Source organism: Miniopterus natalensis, chromosome 18 (assembly GCF_054644295.1).
Source record: "Miniopterus natalensis isolate mMinNat1 chromosome 18, mMinNat1.hap1, whole genome shotgun sequence".
In the NCBI taxonomy this organism is placed as follows: Eukaryota; Metazoa; Chordata; class Mammalia; order Chiroptera; family Miniopteridae; genus Miniopterus; species Miniopterus natalensis.
Genome location: NC_142098.1, coordinates 23,288,212 through 23,308,083, shown reverse-complemented (window position 1 = coordinate 23,308,083; position 19,872 = coordinate 23,288,212). Strand labels below are relative to the sequence as shown.

The 19,872-nt window shown below is 43.3% G+C and overlaps 1 protein-coding gene across 4 annotated transcripts in view; it reads left to right on the top strand.

Annotated features, from left to right (window-relative positions):
• Positions 1-19,872, top strand: part of ZNRF1 (zinc and ring finger 1) — an 88,743-nt gene that overhangs the window by 54,908 nt on the left and 13,963 nt on the right. For all 4 annotated transcript variants that reach the window (XM_087827357.1, XM_016196562.2, XM_016196570.2 and 1 more), the window contains exon 2: positions 18,825-18,920. In XM_087827357.1, coding sequence (XP_087683483.1) covers positions 18,825-18,920 — 96 coding nt within the window. The remainder of the gene's footprint in view (positions 1-18,824; positions 18,921-19,872) is intronic.

Below are 19,872 nucleotides of genomic sequence, written 5' to 3'. Positions count from 1 at the left end.
CCTGACTTGTAACATCATAGCTTGTCTATTTTTGTACTTTAGGTAGGTAGAATCTTATAGTATATGCTCCTGTGTGTGTTTCCTTTACTCAACAGTATGGTTGTGAGAGGTGTCCATATCGTTAGGTATAATTGTAGACCTTCCTTTTGACTTTGCTGTAATAGTTTTTCAATATGTAAAAACACTATATTTTATGTAGCCATTTGTTCTTGTACTAGAGCTGCAAAACAAAATACCCCAAAACTAAGAGGCATAAAACAACTGTTTATTATCTGTGGGTCGAGTATTTGCATAGGGCACAACTAGAGCAGCTCGTCTCTGCTTCATGATATTTGGACCTCAGCTGGAAACTGGAAGGCTGGGCACTGTGTCTTTTGATGGCCTTTCACTCACCTGTATGACTCTCGGCCAAGACCTCATCTACAGCCATCAGCCAGAATGCTGACGTGTGTGGTTTCTCCATGTGACCTGGGGGCTTCCTCACTGCTCGGTTCCAGGGGCGAGGACCTGAGAGTGAGCTAGGCAGCAGCTGTATCTTTTCAGAGGATGCTGTACTTGATAGATCAGAACAGTCTCAAGCCCACCCAGGTTCAAGGGGAGGGAAAACAGGCAAGCACTTGAAGAGCCACAAGGTTCTGGAAAGACCTATGAGACTGGGACTAGTCCTAAGGCCATTTTTTGGAAAATGCAGTCTGCTGCACCATTCAACTTGTGATAGATGTTTACCGTTCTGGTGCAGCCACACTGATACTCCTTTTAGTTTTTTAAAAGAACGATCTCTCTTCACTTCAAAGCCCTTGCACATGCTGTCCCCTCTACTTGGAACCCTCTTTTCCCTTTCCTTCCTCTCCACCTTAGAGGCCTGGCTGGCTTTTGCTTATCCTTTTGCCTCAGTATAGTCATCCCTTCTTACAGGAAGCCTCTCCTGACATCACTGCTGCCTCAGCCCCAGCCCCAACATCTCAGTGATGACTCTTCCCCCAGTTCCATTTGGCACCTTGTTCTGTCCCTATCATAATAGTGCTTATGAGGTAGTGCTGTGCCTGTGGGCTTGTATGTATCCCCCACCAGAGTTGACGCTCCATGAAAGAGCTCTTTCTGCCTTGTATGCTGATCAGTGCCTGGCACTTAGTAACCCTCAGTAAAATGGAGAAAATAGATTCAGCCTTCAGTGTCCACCCACTAGAGACAGTGACATGCACAAAATTGAGCATCAACACAGTTTGATACATAGGATTAGCAATATTGTAGGACACGCACACACACAGGCAAGCACCAAGTATTAGAGCAAGGAACAATTTTAGGTTTAGACTGTCCCATCAAGCTCCCTCCTGTAGGTAAGAAGTGTAAGCAGAGCTGTGACATGAGTCACCCAGCTAGAAACGGGGGCTTCTAGGATCAGTAGTTCCAGGCCTATACTGTGAGGAAGGTGTTCCAGTGGATGCGAGCCCCTCCACCTGCCTTCACCTCTGTGTTGCAGTGACTGTGTTGGTCCAGTGATGACGCCCTGATATTGCCACTCATCATACCCTTCCCATGTGTCAACAGCAAGGAGGGAGGCATCCTCTTTCAGTCCCCGTACTCTCTCCCTCCCCAGTCCTGGACCATTTGTCAACCAGTTAGCTGGTTGGGTGAAAGAAAGCATTTAAAAAGTTGAGGCTAGGTTTCTGGCCTCACAAGATTAAATATTTGCTTTGCTTTTATTAAAAGTAAACTTTAAAAAAAATTAAATCATCTTATTTTAATTTTTATTGATTTGAGAGAGAGACATTGATTTGCTGTTCCACTTATTTATGCATTCATTGGCTGACTCTTGTATGGGCCCTGACTGGGGATTGGACCCACAACCTTGACGTATTGGGACAATGCTCTAACTTAGCTACCTGGCCAGCGCCGAAAGTAAGCTTTTTCTCTTTTTTCTTTTCAGACCTTGCTCTGGTGTGGAGGGTTGAGTTAATACTGATTCTCAAAGTGTGCCGTTTTATCATTGGCCTGCGCAAGGCTGTTCTTGTGGTTTTATTTGTTCGTACATTGACTTATGTTGTTCCTTTTTATTCCTGTTCTCCATAGCCAACCACACGAATGTGCTTGACATGTGTTCTCTTATTGGTGTGTTATGAATTGTTGCCTGTGTGAACATGTGGAGTTTTTATTATTGTTTTTGGATTTGGACTTTAGTAAATCTTGTGCATATTTTTCACTTAACTAAATGGCTTTGTGCCACAGACCCTTTTATTCTTTTAGCTCGGCACTGTGTTCATATCTGTGTGTATGGTTAGTCTATTGCTGCTGCCTGCTGCAGCCTGCTTCACAGTATACATACTCTACGTGGTCTGTACCTATTTCCCACTCATCATCTGGGCTGCCTGCAGCTCACTGCTTCCCTGCTTGATCCTGTGCTGCCTTCTGATTGGCCTGTGGGAGAATTTCTCTGGGAAACATACCCAGAAGTGAGCTTGCTGGATCATAGACCAGTGAACTTTCTAGAATCATTTCTTCTGAGGACTCAGAAGAGTGATTGTTTTCATTTCTCTCCCTTTTTTCTCCTAGAAAAAAGGTAGATTGTTTAAATTGCCCCAGCTTTTAGCCTGGCTCTGGAATCTCACAGTGGTACCATCCAGCAAGCAGAGGCCGAAGTCGGGGTTTTATTCTCCTTGAAATTTGAGTTGAATTGTTCAAACTCTAACTGCTCCTTCTATGTCCACATATAAGATGAGTTGCAGCTGCAGAAATCTGGTCTGGTGCCCTGTTGTCCATGACTGGTTCTAGACCTCCTGTGTGGAGGCAGCGTGTATAGTGGAAGGAGACCGAACAATGCAGTCAGGCAGGTTGGCATAATCACACCTTGAGCTACTCTGCATGTGTGCCAGACCCATCCATGAGCTGGGGTCGACCCATCCATGAGCTGGGGTCACATCATTGGTCCACAGGGTGGGTATAGAGGGCCTGCATGCAAGCAGCTAGCACAGAGTCTGCCTGGGGGCCATTCCGACTCCTCCCCCTTGGCTCCCCACTTACAAGACATGAAAGCTCCAAGTGAGTGTTGGGAGGGTGGAACACAGAACTTCATGAGTTGGTGTCTAAAGGGTGTTGAGCTGTACTAAAATCTTTGGTATCACATCATGAAATATTTATGAATGGATTTATATCTGGAATTTGCTTCAAAAATAATCCAGGCACAGTGGGGAGTGGGTGAGGGTAAAGATCAGGTGACCATATAATTTATGGTCCAATCCCAGGCATGTTTGAGACTGAAAGAAGGTGCTATTAATTATACCAGAACAACAAGCTTAAACCAAGATTGTCCAGGAAAACCAAGACATGGACACCCCAGGAGAAAATGAGACAGAATCAACACTAAGTTCATCATTGTTGAAGCTGGATGATGAATAACTGGGGGCTCATTAAACTTTTTAGTTTGTTTGAAAATTTCCATAATAAGAAGATGGAGTTTGAGTTTTTTTAATAAAGGAAATATATTTATCAGACTGCTGAAGCATTCAGAAGTTCCCACTGCCCAGACAATAGCTACTGGGTCCCTAGGCAGCCCGTGCCTGGGGTAGGAAGCCCAGGTCACCCAGTACTGTTCTTCTACCACCTCCAGGTACTTCCATTGGGGCAGGATGGGGAGGGATAGGTAGAGAGGCCCTGACTTGCCTGCTCTTGTTAGTTGAGCATGGAGGCAGGGCTGACCTTTTTTCCTGCCCCTAGGACTTTCAAGGCCTGCCCAGGTGTTAACTGAAGCAGGTTCCTTCGAATCTGCTACACACCACATTGCTGGTGGCAGGGGTGCCTGCAGTCTGCACATTCATGTGCACATGTGATTATTATCTGCACCCCTCATCAGAACCATGGGTCGGCAGGAAGCAGCATGACCACAGTGGGTTTTTAACTGACATTCTGTCTCACACACTGTACCATCCTACTTAACCCTCGCTGTTGTATGGCTGTTGCTGGAGCCTTAAGTGGTAGAAGGTAGCCTCTGCTGGGAATGGACTCAAATGACAGTCTAACAGACCCTTAATTTGTTATCTCTTCAGTTGTACAGCTGGGCATTTCCACACAATTCCACAAAGTGTGGAATTTATTCATCCAACAGATATTTACAAGAGCCTGTCATATGCCATGCTCTGGGGACACAGCAGTAAAAGAAAAAGGCTCTGCCTTCAACGAGCTTATATTGTAACAGGGGTGACAGACAGCAGGTGCAGTGGTGATGAGAGCTGAGAAGAAAATAACTTGGGCTGTGGCGGGGGTGGATTGAAAGTGGTGGCTGTTTTAGTTAGGTTGTTTAAGGAAGTGAGAGAGAACTAGCAGATGTGAGAGAGAGGGGCATTGTGGGGACCAAAAAGCAAGTGCAGTAATGAGAGGGGGCCAGGTAGAGGAGTAGGAAGGTCACCTTTCTCAAATGCTGCTGGCTGTTGGAGAATTGACTTCAGGATACCACTATGTGGAGGCCATTGATAACCTTGGAAAGGGTAATTTGGGGGATTGGAGTAGTTCAAGAGGGAATGGAAGAAGAGGTGAAGAAGGCCATTGCAGACAACTCTTTGCAGGGTGCTTTTTATTGTAAATGGAACAGTTGCTGAAGGTGTGGGTGGGATTGAGAGTGTTGTATAAAGGGAATAGGGCACCTATGCTGACTCATTAGAGGAGGAAAATGTGTTTAATGGAACTTGTTGTAAATGACCCCCTGGAGTGGTTTAGCAAACATTAAATGACCCTGATGGTGTGTTAGAGCCCTGGAGGGCCTAGTGTTCTTTTTCCCTTGGAGTTCCCTCTTCTCTATACTAAAAGTAAGTCTCAAATGTTTGGATTGTTCTTAAAACATCAATTATAACATGCTTTATTCTCCTATCTATAATTTTTTTTTTTTTTGGCTTAAACAATAGAAATTTATTTTCTCATGGTTCTGAAGGCCAGAAGTCCCAGATCAAGGTCTGGCAGTGTCAGTTCCTGGTGAGGGCTCTCTTGGCTTGTAGACAGCCACCTTCTTGCAGTGTTCTGCCCCGCCATCTTGACCAGAAGTCTTCTAATCTTTATACAAATGCTTCTGAACTTTTGGGTTATAAACCCAAACCCTTTTGACAGTCTAGATATATGGATTGTCTCCAGAAAAACATACCTACCATAGAACCTGGCGTATTATTTCAGGAGATTGGTGGATTCTCTGACATCTATTCCAGCAGTGTCCAGGTTAAAAAGCTGCATGTCAGCCCCGGCCAGTGTGGCTCAGTTGGTTGGCATCACCCTGTGCACCAAAAAGTTTCTGGTTGGATTCGTGGTCAGGGTACATGCTCAGGTTGTGGGCTCCATTCCCAGTAGGGGGCATGCAGGAGGCAGCCAATAGATGTTCTTTCACATCACATCATTGTTTCTCTTTTTCTCTCCCTCTCCCTTCCTCTCTCTCTAAAAAATCAATTTAAAAATTTTTTTAAAAAGAAGCTGCATGTCAGATACATTCACTAGACAGTTACTTAAGGCTATCATAATAGTGACTGTAATGAGAGCTCTGTGATCTTGTCTTCTCTCTTATCTTAAGCCTACTAGATCATTGGTTCCTTGAGGGAAGAAATTATATTTAATGTTTTGCCATGTTTCTTCACCATTCATTAGCTAAAATAAAAATGGACAGACAGACACTTGTAAGGTTGCTTATCCTACTTGAGTGTGGCAACTAGCTGTACAATTTTCACTGGTGTCCCAAGAGAGGATGCCAAGCTTCAGTAATTTTTAGTAGAGCCAGGGAACCCCAACTACTTCCCTCGTTTAAAATTTAGTTCTTTAGGAAAATAATCACGTCTTCTATAACATATTGTATTGCTTTCCTATTGCTGCTATAACAAATTAATCATAAATTTGACAATACAGTTTTTTTCTATTACATTTTTGGAAGTAAAAAGTCCGAAATGGTCTGACTGAGCTAAAATCAACATGTTGGCAGGACTGCATTTCTTCTGGAGGTTCTAGAGGAGAACCCATTCCCTTGCCTTTTCCAGCTTCTATAGGCTGCCCGCTTTCCTTGGCTCATGTCTCCTTCTTCTATCTTCAAAGCCAGCAGTGTAGCATCTTCAAATCTCTCTCTGACATTTGCTTCCTTGACTTTGTTTCTATCTTTCCTTGTTATTATATTGGGTCCACCTAGATAATCTCCCATTTTAAAATTCTCAATTTGTCACATCTGCAGAGCCTTTTTATTTTTTATTTTTCTGCCATATAAACTAACATCCACAGGTTATAGGGCTTAGGATGTGGACAACTTTAGGATACCATTATTCTGCCTACCACATATTTGTGTAGCTATTTAGATACACGTTCTCATTTAGTGGCTAGTTTGGTAAAATTATTCTTGGTTTACAGATCAGAAAATGGGAGCTCAGAGCTCAGGAAGATTAGGTGACTTGTCCTTGGACCATATAATCTTGTGACTTGAATACTGAATTCTGAATCAAAATTCATGCTGTTTCATTCTGTTTGGCTGCTTGTTTTTAAGTTATCTATCATCCATGGATTTCAATAAATAATATTTGTGAATATTTAGGTTTCTGATGCCAGTATTCTGGAAAGTTGATGTGCTGGCTTGAAATGGGGGAATGTCAAAATCTATGTAAAAATAGTTGTCGAGGTAAAATAGTAAAGTGAAGAAGGAATTCCAGGTTTATGTGGCCTTCCCATTTCTTACACACTTATGTTTATGAGGTCCAGTACAGAGACTGATCACTGGCTTAACATGTTGCCCACTGTTATACACTTGATTTTAATGTTATATCATATTACACAGTTTTGCTTGCCAGCCAACAGCTAGCCAGATTACTTCTTTTTTTTTTTTCCTTAAAGGTTCTTCTTCTTCTTTTTTTTAAATATATCTTTATTGATTTAGGTGAGGGAGGGAGGGAGGGAGGGAGGGAGGGAGGGAGGGAGGGAGGGAGGGAGGGAAAGAGAGAGAGAGAGAGAAAAAGAGAGAAAGAAGAGAGAAAGAAGAGAGAAGAAAAAGAGAAAGAGAGAAAGAAAGATCAATGATGAGTCATTGGGGATCGAGCCCGAAACCCGGGCATGTCCCCTGACCAGGAATCGAACCACGATCTCCTGGATCCTAGGTCGATGCTCAACCGCTGAGCCACACCGGCCAGGGGAGATTCTTATCTATCATTAGGAGATTGCTGGTTTCTTAACCTTGGAACCATTATCTAGAATAAAGATTTATGAAGTATTACCATCCATGTTCCTGCTACCTGGTTAGAGTCTCTTCCTCTTGCTTCCTCACTTCTTTTTCTCCCATTTGTGCCTACCAGACTCGAAATAATCTGAACCAGAAATGAAGAAAACCAGTATAGTAGCATGCTCTATGTGTCTTGGTAGGGGTCATTCACTCTTTCAGGGAGCTTAGAATTATTGACTTCTTTTGCTCAAGCTTGTGCCTGGAGGGTCTCTGGGAAATCCTTTTTAAACTCATTAGTCAGTACCTCATAGCTCTCTGGGGTTTTTCTGTCTCTTTCTGTATGGTACTCAGCTGTGGATTATCAGAAAAGCAAGTCCTGAAGCATGAAGGCCTTCTCAACACACTGACAGTTGTTCCCTTTGATAGAACTGATCATTCCACTGCTGTTGAGCTCTCAACGACCCCATTCAATTTCTTCCTCTTCAGATGCCATTTCAAAGCACAGTGTGGCTTACAGGACCATGTCTCTGAGTTTCGCCTCCACCTACTTCTGTGTTGGAGGTACAGCTGAGCAGAGCATGCCCTGCTCAGAGGGGGCCAGGGCTAGGCTCAGGCAAGAAGCCAGCCCTCATTCATTATGTCAAATAGCCAAACTCAGCCTGCCGTGTTGCTGCATGCCAGGGCCCAAGCCGGAGCTGGTAGTTTTTATGACGTGAATATAGCAGTATGTGTTGTGCATCCTGAGCAGTTGGAGGCTTCTTGCAGACCTCCAGTGACAGTGACATGAAGGCCGGGGCTGTCAGCATCAGTAGATGCAAGTTCCACAGTGCCAGGCAAATGGTGTTTTTTAATATGAGCAGTCACTTAGATTTGAGTGTCATGTCCCTTTTCCTGATGAGTCAGATACTGGCTGAACATGAACTGGCCATATATTCAAGTATTTTCCTTCTTGTCAATGAAAAATCCCTATCAACCATATGGACGCTGGGTGGACAATGCCTAAAAAGTTTATTTAGAAGTAAACTGTTGGTCCTGTATAGATTTTACAGGAAACTTTCCTTCTTGTCCTTTTCCCTCCCTAACTCTCCTTTTCTCCTCCAACCCCCCCTCCAAGCACTCACCGGGTGTGAGTGCATGCACAAGATGAAAAAAGCAAAGTCAGTTAAAGGCTGGAATTTTTTAAAATAGATTTAAGAGAGAAAGAGAGAGAAGCATTGATGTGAGAGAGATACATCAATCTCCGTACATGCCCCGACCGGGGATTGAACCCACAACCTAGGTATGTGCCCTGACCAGGAATCAAACCTGTGACCTTCTGGTGCCCAGGATGACACTCCATCTAAATGAGCCACACCAGCCAGGACAAGGTTGGAATTTTTAAGTATATCAGTAAAGATTCTAGGACTTGGGAAAGATTATATATCCATGGGAGGAACAGGCCAGCAACAGGGTGGTTCCAAGCAGTCCTGTTTCTCTAGGAAAGTCTGCTGAGGGCACCTGTAGGGTGAGACTAGACCTGCATGGCTGGTGTCCTGCTCAGACTGCATGCCCCTCTGGAATTGAAAGAAGTGAGGCTTCCTTCTGTTGCTAATGTGGAGGCAGTCCACAAATCCTCTGGGAGGTGATTACTTCCTTTTTAACCTAAGAACCAGATTTTATTGTCCTTTTGACTTTTTTATGGGAGGCGGTCCTTGGCCCCACTGCTTGCTGTTGAGTTTGTGAGAAGAAAAAAAGCTAGGGAATTTTGCCTTTTCCTAAGAGCGTTCTTTGGCATTGTCCAAATAGCGGAAAGCCCATTCCAGAAGCTGCTATAAGTATTGGGTCCAAAAGGCATATGTGTGCACTTTGTTGGATATTGGAATGTGGGACAGCCATTGAGAGGAAAGCATGGTATTCAGCCAAGTAACGAGGCATTTCCTGGCCAGACCTATTGTTTAGCTTATAGGTAATCCCTAATATCTAAGAGTTTAAATAAATTCTGGCTTGACCATTTGGATGCTAGACAGTCTTCCTTTTGAACAGATGGTCCATCCTTTAAATAAGACATCTCTAAAGTAAAAGCCAGATGTTCCTCTGGAGACTCCATCCATACTTTTTGAGTCATGATCAAATGCCCCTAAACTTGCCTAAGCATGGTAGCTAGGTAACAGGGTTATAATTTGACGTTCATCTTTCCTGGCCAGTAGTTGGGGACTTAATCACATCTGAGGCTTTCATCTTTTTTTTCGTATTTGTACCTATTCAGGCTTGGGTCATCAGACTATCATATCCCTACACACACACCCTTCCCATCATCGCCTTCCTAAACAGTCCTTTCAGGTCCTTTCTCTGGAAGAAATGGGTTAGAAGGTCAGAGGAAACAGGACCATTTAATAGCTGTAGTTTCTCTTCCTGGCAAATGTTTTGCCATTTTTCATTTGGCTGGAATGCTGTTGTTGGGCTCCACCTGCCAGGATTGCAGCCTCCACTTGCTGTAGCAGCAGGATGGGTTGGATGTCATAGGCCACATCCATGTATACCCCCTGCAGTTCTTCCCTTTTGTTCCCACTGTAGATATCTTCATTGAGCCTGTTCTTGTTTTTAGTAAATGACTGTTCATGATTGGGACTCAGTCTCTATTTTTTAATATCCATATATGTACTTTATATATGTTCATTGATTCTAAGGCCACATTTCATAATTTAACAACTCTAAAACCAGGATATGTCATATCAGGACATCTTTTTTCTCTCTCGGAAGTTCATAATGGTGCCTCTTAAAATTGTTGACATCGTAGAGTGCACAAAATACGTCATGTAGGGTCAGCTCATTTTTTACTTATTTGCCTGAAGAATTTGTGCATTTCCTCAAATGGACAATTTTACCAACAAAACCCAGTGTATTTGAGTTGTACTGGATGCAAATAAACTTGCACTTACCCTGGTAACATGGCCACCCCAGTAAAATGGCCACCCCACATTTCACATGCTTTGCTCTTCACAGAACACTCCCACATTGTCTTTAGTTGGGCTTTAGAACAATACTGACAGTAGGGAGTAGGCAGGGACTATGAAAATATTGCTAAGTAGCTTGTACAATGCCACCTGGCTAGTGATTGGGAGATCCTGTTGCTTCTGACTCTTAATATGATTTTCTTTCTTCTAAACCAGTCAGTCTGGAATCCAGAAACAGTAAAAATATGTTGGGGGTGGAATATACCGTGCTGAGAGTAGAGAATGGAGATCACTACTGAGAGAATCTTTATAATCCACAGAAGAAAACAGCTAAGCACTATAGAATGCATCGGCATTGCAAATGACAAGTATGTGGATTGTGGCTGATATAAATAAGTAAGTATATTTAAAGATCAGAATATGAATATCCAGGCAGAGAGGATTCTGGGAAGGTAGTAGCTGGAATGCATGTCTTATCTCTTTGATCTCTTCCAATGCCAAGCAGGGGTACAGACAGGCAGGGCTCAGAGGGAGTCAGAAAGGCTGAGCTCCTGAGAAAATGCTAAGGTAAAAATTATAGAGGAGAAGATTAGAAACTGGGAAGATGGAACCAAGACATTTGACATATAAGTGGCAAGAATACAAGAAGGAGAAAAAGGCAGAGGAAGGGTGTATCAGTCAGGACAGGCTAGTAGAACTAGGTTGTAATACAATAATAAAACCATCCTATAAGTTCAGTAGTTTAACTCAACAATTTTATTTTTCCCCCATGCTGCACTGTCCAATGCAGGTCAAGAGTGGGGGGCTCTGCTCATTGTTGTTATTCAGAACCCAAGATGATAGAGGGTTCATCTCACTGCAGCAGTTCAAGTAATGTTGTGAATTATGAACTAGTGCTTAGTGTCCACTTGGAAGTACACATATTGCTTCTGCTCACATTTCACTGGCCAATGCAAATTACAAACCCACCTTTAATGCATTTCTATTACATAGCCAAAAGGAGGAAAGCTGGAAATATTTGGTGAATAGCACTCATGGCTTACCACTAGGGGAAATAACTAAGACACATCTAAGCGTATTCTGGTAAAATTACTGAACTTTAACGATGAAGAGAAAAATGTTTTAGGGCACAGCCAGGCGTGGCTCAGTGGTTGAGTATCGACCTAGGACACAGAGAAGATCGAGGTTCGATTCCCAGTCAGGGCACATGCCCAGGTTGTGGGCTCTATCTCCAGCAGGTGGCATGCAGGAGGCAGCCAATCAATGTTGATGTTTCTCTCCCCTCCCTCCCTCCCTCTCTCTCTCTCTCTCTTTCTCTCCCTCTGAAATCAATAAAAAACATATTTGAAAAAGAAAAGAAATTTACTGAGAGGTTAAGTGTTCTCACTCCCTAACCAAAAAAGGGTGACTGAGGTGATGGATGTGTTAATTAACTCAGTTCAGCTGCCAGAATAAAAGAAAAGTATCTGAGTATAGACAGAGTCAGAGAGCCCACTGTTGCCCGCTACCTTAGTAATTTTACTTACTGTGCCTAGTGACTGGGCCCTTGCTGTTCTAGCACACCAAGGTGTCTGCTTACCTGTCACTCCTTCAGAGGGACCTTCCCCGACCACTAGCTATCTTAACACACATACAAATCTCACTGCCTGACACTTTCCAGTGTTTTATTATGAAAATTTCAAGCATACAAAAAAGTTGAAAGAAGTTTAACTTATAAATCTTATTTTTGATGCATTTCATTTTTAATGCAGACATCAGTACTCTTCCCTCTAAGTGCTTCATTATGTTTGCCATTAACTACAGTTCAGTATTTATTTACACTTTTTTTTTTTCTCTGGTTGAGGTACAATTTACAAATATGGAAATCTCAAATCTTGATCGTACGTTCACTGAATTTTGACAAATGAACCCAAATCCTCTTTGTGATATAGAACATTTTTATCACCCCAGAAATTTCTCTCATCCCTTTTGTAGTCTATCTCTGCCCCAGCTCCTGCCTCGTAGAGACAGCCACTGTTCTGATATTTTCCACCTTAGATTAGATTTCCCTGTTATAGAACTTCATATAATCGGAATCATAATAGATGCTCTTTTGTGTCCTTCATCAGCATGTTCTTAATATTCATTGATGTTGAGGTTACATATATCAGTATTTTGCTGCTTTTTATTGCTGAGTAGTATTCTGTTGCATTCCATGGTTACACCACAGTTTGTTTACCCATTCTGTTGACGGACAGTTGGGTTGTTCCAGTTTTTGCTTGTTATGAATAAAGCTGTGATGGACATTCTTTTACATATCTATTTGTAGACATATGTTTTCATTTCTTTGGAATAAATATTTAGATGAGGAAGTGCTTGGGGTTAGGCTAGGTGTATGTTTCGTTTTATAAGGAACTACTACATCTTTTCCCAAAGTGACTGTGTCATTTTGTACTCCCTCCAGCAAAGTGAAAGTTCCAGTTTCTCCACATTCTTACTAACTTTTGATGTTGTCTTTTAAATTTTTATTATTTGGCATTTTAATAAACAGATGTATTCGGTTTCCCCAGAGAAACAGAATCAGTGTGTGTGTGTGTGTGTGTGTGTGTAGAGAGAGATATATTTATTATTTATTATAAGGAATTGGCTTATGCAATCAAGGAAGCTGAGAAGTCTTATAATCTGCCAGAAAACCCAAGAGAGCCCATTGCCTTTAGTTCCAATCTGAGTCTGAAGGCTTGAGAACCAGGAGAACTGATGGTGGAAGTCTCAGTCTGAGGGTAGGAGAAATGTCCCAGCTCAAATAGGTAGCAAGCCCAAAATCTTCATTTCTCCACCTTTTTATTCTATTCAAGTCTAAAATGGATTGGATGAGGCCCTTCTCATTGTGTGGTCTCCCCGATATGCTTTACTCAGTCTTCCAATTCAAATATTAATCTCTTAAAGAAACACCCACACAAACAAACCCAGAAATAACGTTTAACCAAATAAATGTGCCCAGGCACCTCATGACCCAGTCAAGTTGATACATAAAGTTAATTCACAACACACACACACACACACACATATTAAATTGCTTTTAATTGTCGATGTGGCTCTCTTCTGATGTTTGCTTATGAGCATTTTCTTGGTTCCTGGGAAACAGGTGAGCCCCAGGTCCTAGAGCAAAAGTCTGGAGGCCGACTCCAGGAAAACAGTGTTGAAAGAGTCAGAACTCCTGAGCCTTCATCTCCAGAATGTTCTCCAGGAGAGACCAACCCACACCTCAGCAAATCATAGACTGAAGTGGTTTCCAGTTATTTTTTTGAGAGAGAAAGGTGGGGGAGGAGAATGTGATACCTGCAGCTTCTGCTCTTTGGGACACATCTCTGCAGTAAAAGAAAGTCTTTTGGTGTTAGTTCTTGCTCTACATTGGCAATAAATGTCACTGAATCAAATTCATTTAGTCATGTCTCATTTTACAGACATTAAGCACCACCCGGATGTGAGGACAGATCCAGGCTGCAAACTCGGAACTGGACACTAGGGTCACGTTGTTTGGGGGTAGTGCTCTCTGAGCCCCTAGGTGAGGAGTCCACATCACCCCTTCTCCCCGAGACAGAAGGTCCTGCCTGGATGGCATGACTTTATATTCCCCTGTTGCTTCTTTTGATTCTTCTCTGTTTAGGTGATCCCAGAGACACGAAGAACTGGGGCAGCGTTAAAATAGCGCCTCAGCATAGAAGGGTGGGTCAGGGAAGGAACTGGGGCAACGTTCAGAGCACAGGTCCCAAGAAATCAGGTCTTAAAGGAGAAGGTTGCACTTTTGCAAAATGAGAAGTATATGGTCCCAGAGCACAAAGACTTTAATTTGTATTGCAAGATAAATGTTGAAGAGTATTGGGAGAGTTGTAACTTGAGCCAGTTGCCGCTGCCCTGTCAAATAGAAGGGCCTGGGTGAAGTTCGAGGGGCCCAGTTAATCCAGCCCAGGAAGATGCTTGATGGACACAATCGTGTGCAGGTTCCTGGGGTCACTGTTGGTTTACCTACCCTACTAGCGGGCTTACCCTTTGACCTGGCAGTAAAAAGGGTTCAAGACCACTAGGTAGCAAGTGTAGGCTTGTCATCTCAGGAGCTCTGTTCCCTGGTCTCTGGTCCTACTAAGGATTTCCCCACTTAAACAGGACACTGTTGAAAGACAGGAAGCAGCTGGGTTCTGGCTGATCAAACTGTCCTCGCCTCTTCTGACTGTATAACCTTGAGCTGGTCTCTTGGTTCACTCCCTTCACTTTGTCAATGGCAAATAGTAAAGATACAACAGGTACAGGGCACTGCCTCTGAAAGTCAATTAGATGGAAGAGAGGAAGGCAGCTGGGTGTACTTACTGTCTGTTCACCTGGCTTCTAGGGTGACGACAGGGCCTCGTCTCAGATGCAGTTAGGGGGTCTCCTGGAGAATCCACCTGTCACTTTCTCATGAGGGAAAATCAGGCATCTCTTATACCTGCTTCCTGAGTGCTGATGACATTCTTACGAAATTTAACAAAATCAAGTCGGTTGCATGACTTTGCAGACCTTTGGTTTACCTTTGTTTGCAGGACTAATTTTAATTTGATTTGGACTTTTTTTGAAAATGGTATCATAATTTCCTAGATATATTAACCTTTAGAGAGCTGTTTAAGATCACAGTATTTATCATTCCGTAGGGCTGTTGGTGCTGAATCGTGACAGAGCAATCACGAGAAAAGATTGTGACAGTAGAGTGGTAGAATCCATCTTGATCACTGGTGACCTTTCAGAAAAGAAGGTGGAAGAGACAGTAGTTTTTTTCCCTTTAGTTATCCATATTTTGCTATTTCTCTTACCTTTTGCCTTTTAATTCCCATTTAAAAGGTAATTTGCAAACTGAGTGTCTTAAGTGCTGTAGGCTCATGTGCCAAGCGGAAAAGCACAACTCTGTCTTTCCATATTAACAGAATTCCCCCCAAAATTTTATTCATTGTTTCAGTTTATGGAATTACCCAGGAGAAATTGGGACAGTGTGGGAGATTTGAAATTTAGTAATACTTGTGTCTGTAGCATTTAGGTTGTTTCTGCTGTATAACTTCTGCCCTACTAGTCACACAGCTCTGTGAGTGAGGTGCACTGTGGGTGGTCAGACTTCCTGGGTGTTGTGTGCCAGCTCTGGCTCTCTGGCTGGTTACCTTGGGCAAGTGACTCACCTTGATTTCCTCTTCTGCAAAATAGAGTTAATGTTAGTATCCACCTTATACTCTGTAAACGAGAAGACATATAAAGCCCAGTGGCTGCCCACAGTAATGATTCAGTAAATGGGACCTATTATATATGTGTAAGAGTGGATGCTATAGAGGTTAAACAGGGACCTTGGTTCCACATAGGCTGTAGGAAAGTGCCATACAAAGTGCTCTGGAAGTTCAAAGAAAACAGATAGGACTGACAAGCAAACTAGCCACCCTCTAGCACACTGTGCATGGTGGTGGCCTGTGTACCCTATGCTCTATCACCCCATCTCTTGGCCCCCAGGTCCTTCTTCCAGCCCTCCTGTTCCTTCTTGTCAAGTTGCTACCATGTGTGATGATGGGGATACCACATACATTTGATTAGCTGCTTTTTAGCACACTTTCAGGTTTCTTATCTCATTTGCTTCTAGCAAAAGTAAGGTAAATGACTCTATTTTTCAGAAGAGGAAACTGAGGTCCAATGACGGTAGATTATTGACAAGATCTTCAGGCTGGAAAACCTAGGTCATCTTGGCACTTCCCACTTATGTAACAGACTTTGAGTTATGTCTTGAGCCTTACCCTCTTCCTCCCCACCCGCCACCCCCACCCCAGTCCAGAGGTAGTGATCCAAGTGGCACTAACCCTGCTTTTTGCTGGAATGTAGGTCTCTTCCTACTACAGTGGTACTTCCTCTCAATTCACTTCTTTCTTAAAACCCTGTCCTGAGGTATGTTTTCCCAGCACCACCTAGCAATTAACTCAATTCTGAAACCACCTATCTGGAGATAGTATCAGATCCCACAGGTTAAGGGCTCGGTCCCACAAGACTTCCTCCCCCACGTCAGACACCAATTACAAGTCCAGGTTGTCATCTGTGCTTCTGACCAACTGGCTGTTAATCAGAGGTTCCCACAATCCCCTTCTTGGTTTCATTTAATTTGTTAGAGCAGCTTACAGAACTCAGAGAAACATTTCCTTAGTAGACCACCAATTTATTTTAAAAGGATACAACTGAGGAACAGCCAGGTGGAAGAGATACATAGGACAAAGTATGGGGAAAGGGCCCGGAGCTTTCATGCCCTCTTCAGGGGCACCCCTCTCCCCAAATCTCTCCATGTTCACCATCCTGGAAAGCTCTCTGAACCCTTTCCTTTCCGATTTTATGGAGCCTTCATTACATGGACATGATTGATTAAATCATTGGCCATTGGTGGCTGAACTCAATCTCTAGTCCCTCTCCCCTCCCTAGAGGTTGTGGGGTGGGACTCAAAGTTCCAACCCTCTGATCATCTGTGGGTTCCCCTGGTAGCCAGCCCTAGCCTTAGTTTACCAAGGGACATTCCAAAAGTTGCCTCATTTACATAAACTCTGATGTGATTGAAAGGGGCTTGTTACAACTAATAGACACTCCTTTCACCTTATGGCTCTGGAGCTATTTAAGGAACAAATGACAAAAAAACAAATATTACTGGGCTTAGGATGTTAGGAAATTCCAAGGAGTTTAGGAACACTGTGCCAAAAATGGGACAAAGACCAAATATATATTTCTTATTATGAATCACAGTATCACACCTGGAAACAACTTTCCCAGGTTGGGAGCTAAGAAATCTGATGGTAGTCTCAGCCCTGCTCCCTCAGTTTGACCTGATGGTCTCACTGGGGCCTCTTTATCTGTACAATGAGGGACCGGTCTAAAGCTTGGAGTCTCAACTTGTTTTCTCCGAGGAAATAAATGTTCAGTGACATTTCTTTGTAGACCTTCTTGTTGGGTGGCTACTTCCCTGAACCTTAGCTGTAACTCGGCCTCCTCTCTTGCACTCAAGGAATCACATTGGGATTCAGGAACTGGCTGCTGCTACTATGGCGATAACTATGAATCTGTTCTAAGTTATCAGGAAAGTGAAGAATGTGTGAGGTGTAAGGCTTTTTATTAGTAACAAATCACTTTAACACCTCCCAGTGACTTTGTCAGGACATGGTCACATTCATCCTAGTCTGCCCACAGCCCTGGCCCTCAGCCTGCAGACAGAACGCTGACTTAGCAAGTTTAAAGTAGAAGTATCCTTTAGTTACTTAAGTTGTTGCAAAACTATGGTATTTTGAGTGAAAAAATAAAGTGAACCAATCTCTGAAGAAAATGAGACAATCTTCTAATGGCTGGTCATTCTGTGGAATGTTATTTGATATAAGTATAGGTTTGTTTGCAGAGCACAGGCATGAGGGCAGATCCAAGGTTGCTTGATTGAGGCCACGTAGAGAGGAAAGAGTAGTGAAGGTGTGGAATTCTCCTGTCTTGGAGCAGCTAACAGTCAGCACAAGCCCCAGCCTTCTGTTTCATAAGAAATGTTGCTGATAAATATTACCAGCATCCAATAAAACTGCATGGGACATTTTTACTGAAAATTAACAGAAGAGCCAAATCTTCACAACAATAACTTTTTAATAGTATTGGATCTTTTGGGTAGAATGGAAAAGAATCCATTTGAAAATAATTTCAATAAAAGTAAAATGGGGGAAATTGGAAATGGCTGATCTGTGTTTATCTATAAAAAAATACTTTATAAAAAATAAATCAAGCCAGCCAGTGTGGCTCAGTTGGTTTGAGCATTGTCCCATGCACCAAGAGGTCACCAGTTTGATTCCCAGTCAGGGCACATGCCCAGTAGAGGGTGTGCAGGAGGCAGCCAATCAATGTTTCTCTGTCATCAGTGTTTCTATTTCTTTCCCTCTCCCTTCCTCTCTCTCTAAAATCAATAAAATATATTTAAATAATAATAATAAATAATTCAAGAGACTATGTTTGCTTAGTAGAGTTCAGCTCAGAAGATTCTCAACTGAAATCTCCAATACTGATACAATCCTGATGAAACCCCTTGGGTATATAAGCAGCCCACACTTGGGAATAGAACCCTGTGTTCGCCTGGTGTTGTGAAACAGCTGTTACTCTCAGTGGCATATGGCCAAGGCACGTGTGGCATTTGGGAATGCTCTGGAGGGCCATCCCACTGCTTGCGCACTCAGAGGACAGCTGCCCTAGCCACAGGGAGGCAAAGGTGCTCGGAGTGAGGGATGGAGATGCTGATGACAGTAGGAATTCCTCCTACAAGGCACCCAATCAAGTAGTTTGAGGGCTGTGAGGTGGAAGGGTGTTCAACACGTTGTTGTTCAAAGACAGGTTATTTAGTTGCCCTGATTTGATATCTGCCTGTTCCCACTGCTCCTTAGACGACCTTGGGAAAGGGTCTAAAAGAAAGTAAAACTCAAATGAGCTGTCAGTGACTTTTGATAAACTTCAACGAGAGGCATATGACTGGGAGAGCGGTAGTGAAAAAATGGGAGTTGGAGGCTGTAATAAAATAACAAAAGTTGAGGTGGTTTAATGACGGAGAAATCAAGTCTAGGATGTATCTAGATTTGAAATCTCCATGTTCATCCTGGCCCCACGTGGCCATGTCATTTAAGAGTATCCACATTTATAACGGATATATTTGGTTTGGAGAAAACATTTCATCCTGTTTTTCTGTTTTTCAGGTTTCAAGTGCCCCATTTGCTCCAAGTCTGTGGCTTCCGATGAGATGGAAATGCACTTTATAATGTGTCTGAGCAAACCTCGCCTCTCTTACAATGGTAAGGACTTGGCCAGGAGCCTCTGAGTGAGGGTCTTCCCAACCTCACATGGTTCTGGGCAGCATTTCCACCCACCTTCTGGCAGGAATTCCTGAGTGGTGATGGGAAGCCTGCCAGTTCAGGAAGTCTTGCTGTGCCAGTCGGGGAGGAAGAGCAAAGGGACAAGGGAAGAAGGCCCATGGGTCAGGTCCATGGTTCCAGAAAGTCTGTTGGGTCACTCAGTCCCTGTGCCCTTTCTTCTGACCCCTTGGTTCCTTGGACCTCTGGTTGGTGATACAGTTTCTATCTGTTCTCACACCTGACAGCAGAGGGCCCAGAGAGTGAGCCACCTCTCCTTGGAGGACGGGGAGTTTGTGCCAGTGGTTTGCATGGAGTGCTTAAGCTCTGACTTCACGGCAGGATAGCATAACATGTGGATACCCTTAGGGAATAAAAACACTGAGCTACCACCTGGTCGCTCCACTAAAGCCATGCTGCTTCCTGCCATGGAAGCTGCCTCAGAACTGAGCAGTGAATACACACGTAGGAAACTGGGCCAGGGATTTTATGAAACCCAAATCCCCCTAATATGGCAGCTCAGTGGACAAAGTGAGTGTCAACATCTGCCTGGTATGCTGTGGGTAAGGATTTGGAGCCTGGCTGATCTGAGTTCAAAGCCTGCCTCTACCACTTACTGACTGTATTATCCTAGACATGTTGCTCAGTTTAGCAGAGCCTTGGTTTTCTGGTCCATAAAATGGGGACATCAGTACCTGGTTCATAAGATTTTCATCAGGATAAAGTAAAATATTACATGTAAAACCCTTCAGCATAGAGTCAGTGCTCAGGAAGTTACAACAGCCCTGAAAGAGGCGAGACCACCCTTGGGTTTCTTTTCATCTTAGTGCTGCATGCTCTGTGCTGCTGGCACCTCTCTGGGTTTCCATTCTTATGTGCTTAGTCTGGTCTTCAA